General features: G+C 35.8%; 1 protein-coding gene across 1 annotated transcript; it reads right to left on the bottom strand.

Moving 5' to 3' along the window:
- Window positions 1-586: 586 nt before the first annotated feature.
- Window positions 587-1854, bottom strand: LOC141692344 (uncharacterized). Its single transcript, XM_074497147.1, has one exon. It carries the CDS (start codon window positions 1738-1740, stop codon window positions 808-810), a length of 933 nt encoding a protein of 310 aa, XP_074353248.1. The 5' UTR covers window positions 1741-1854; the 3' UTR covers window positions 587-807.
- Window positions 1855-2422: the final 568 nt, after the last annotated feature.

Raw genomic sequence — 2422 nt, 5'->3', positions numbered from 1 at the left:
CAAAATATTGGATAATCAGGTGAGCAACGAAGGTTCGCATACTTTGGCCTTTTAAGATGTTAGAGATGTTGAAGTCACAGTCTGGTGTTTAAAGATGCAAGAGCGGTGAAAGTTAACACGGTTGGTTGCCATGGACAATGTGCGATTAAGAGAAAATAATATGACAGTTTAAAAGTAACAGATTCAGGGGGGCGGAGGGAGTAACAGATCCACAAGTTTGATTTTTGTCCTACAAACATTGAAATTACAACTTATAGCAAAACAAAAGCAAGTTGTGAAAAGTAAAGATCACTAAAAAACCTATTTGCGAGTGACTTTTTTCTCAAGGACTGATGGAATAATTCTGATCCAGACAATACATCATCCACCAATAAAAATATCATATAAACATTAGGATATGAACAAACAGACAGATGAAACATTAAGACGGTATCAGAGCAAAATCATTGATAGGCCACTAAACAACCAATTTTTGCATAAATTTAAGTTGGTTGATGTTTTAGTCCCACTAAGATGGCATTCCAGTTTCAATACCGAACTTGACAGTACAACCGCATGATTAACCACCCTGCTTGCTTGAAGAACATCCCGTACAAACTATAATTAGATAAATATCCCAGATAACTGACATTCTTACATAAAGGACCAGGTTACAATTTAACGCATTACACACCTTGATTAATAACACAAAGACACACAAAACTAAAGTTAAAAGCTTCAAGAGTGTTAACATAAGAGGTAGGTCTACATTACAACAAACATATGAAACAACATACCAGCGTCACTATCGCACATACGATACCCAGCTCAAACTACAACTTTTTCCTTTATAACATCTTCAAAGACATTCTCCACGTCTACACCAATCTTTTGATATTTAAAATCCACCGGGTTGGTGATAATTTCTGCCGGAGTCACAGAATCACACTCGTATCTTCTGACAAACATTTCCCAAAACGACAACAAAACCACCGCCACCAACGCTGCACATCCAAACATAATAACTCCCAAATGACATGAACTTTTCTTCTCTCCTTTCTGCTCAAGAATTCCATTAACTACACTCTCCGGGATCATCGGTCTAGAATGCATCCCCTTCGGAACACCTCTAACCCTAAACTTCCACGAATACACACTAACACTCTCTCCAACATTACCACTTCCCGACGAACTCAACCCCACAAAAACCTCCTCACCATCCCACATTTCCCCTAAATCAACTGCATACATCACCAACGGAACATAACTCCTTTCACTACCCGCCTTCCCAACCCTAACCTCAATTTGCTTCGAACTCGCCTCATAATCAACCCAACACCTAAAAATCTCCCCACTATCAAAAACCTCCCCGAAAGTCATAACCTTTCCAACCCTACCACCAACTTGTACACCAACAGAATCACCCCTAAACGTAATTCTAACATTTTCACCAATTCTTGATATTTTCTTGATTTCAAAACACAGATTACCACCACTACCCTTAATTGAAAATGCAAAATCAGTAGATACAGATAAAGGGTCGGCCTTTATGAACTTAAAATGATTCTTACTCTGAATAGCTCCATGTTTTGATGAGTTGATCGGACGGATGAGATTAATTGAGCCGTTGATGACCTCTGCGTCGCCGGAAAGAGTGTTTGGATCAAAATTAAAGGTTTCGAGAGAGTATGTGAGGTGGGAATTTAGGGTAATGGAGGTGAAAATGAAGAAATGAAATGTGATTGTAGAGAATCTTAACATACTGAAATTAGGGGGTTTTCAAATTAGGGTTTCGATGTGAGGTTTGGTACTGGGTAGTTTATAGTTGAAAAATAACCCTTAATCTCATAATTTGAGAAAATGGGTCAAAATATCATAATCCAGCAAAATGGCCTTTATTATCACTTAAAAACATAAGAAAATAATGCGTTAACACTCTTTACAAAATCTGTCGTTTTCTTTATTGGGCCTGAGAGCTGAGCCTTTGATTTTTTTTATGATTAACACATTTTGAATAAGTGTTTAACAAGTCATTACGCATCAAACAATGACGTTTATGCCATAAACACATGATTTACATGCGTTTTTCGAAAAAAAAATTAAAATTATTTTTAAATAAAAATTTGTATTTTAAAATTAATAAAAACGCAAATTGTAGTTAAGTTTTTCAAAAACACATTTAAAAAATGCGTTTTTTGAGTGATAACAAGGGCCATCTTTTACCACTTGTGAGATTTTGGGTCTTTTCTACCGAAATTGTGATACCAAATGCCATCACCCTTTATAGTTTCGAGTCCAACTTTTTAGATTCAGTATCGGGGGTGTAAAATGTAATTTCACGGGTATAATATTTAAAAAAATATATATAGTTTTTTGTCAAAAATAACGATTAAACCTAAACACAATCTTAATATTTTCAAATAATACTCATTAGGGATTCCTA

Source organism: Apium graveolens, chromosome 10 (genome assembly GCF_009905375.1).
Source record: "Apium graveolens cultivar Ventura chromosome 10, ASM990537v1, whole genome shotgun sequence".
NCBI lineage: Eukaryota > Viridiplantae > Streptophyta > Magnoliopsida > Apiales > Apiaceae > Apium > Apium graveolens.
This window is presented reverse-complemented; position numbering and strand designations above follow the sequence as displayed.

Bases quoted from the DNA above. Each gene is read 5' to 3' on its own strand.
- LOC141692344 (XM_074497147.1), bottom strand. From the start codon at position 1,740: ATGTTAAGATTCTCTACAATCACATTTCATTTCTTCATTTTCACCTCC.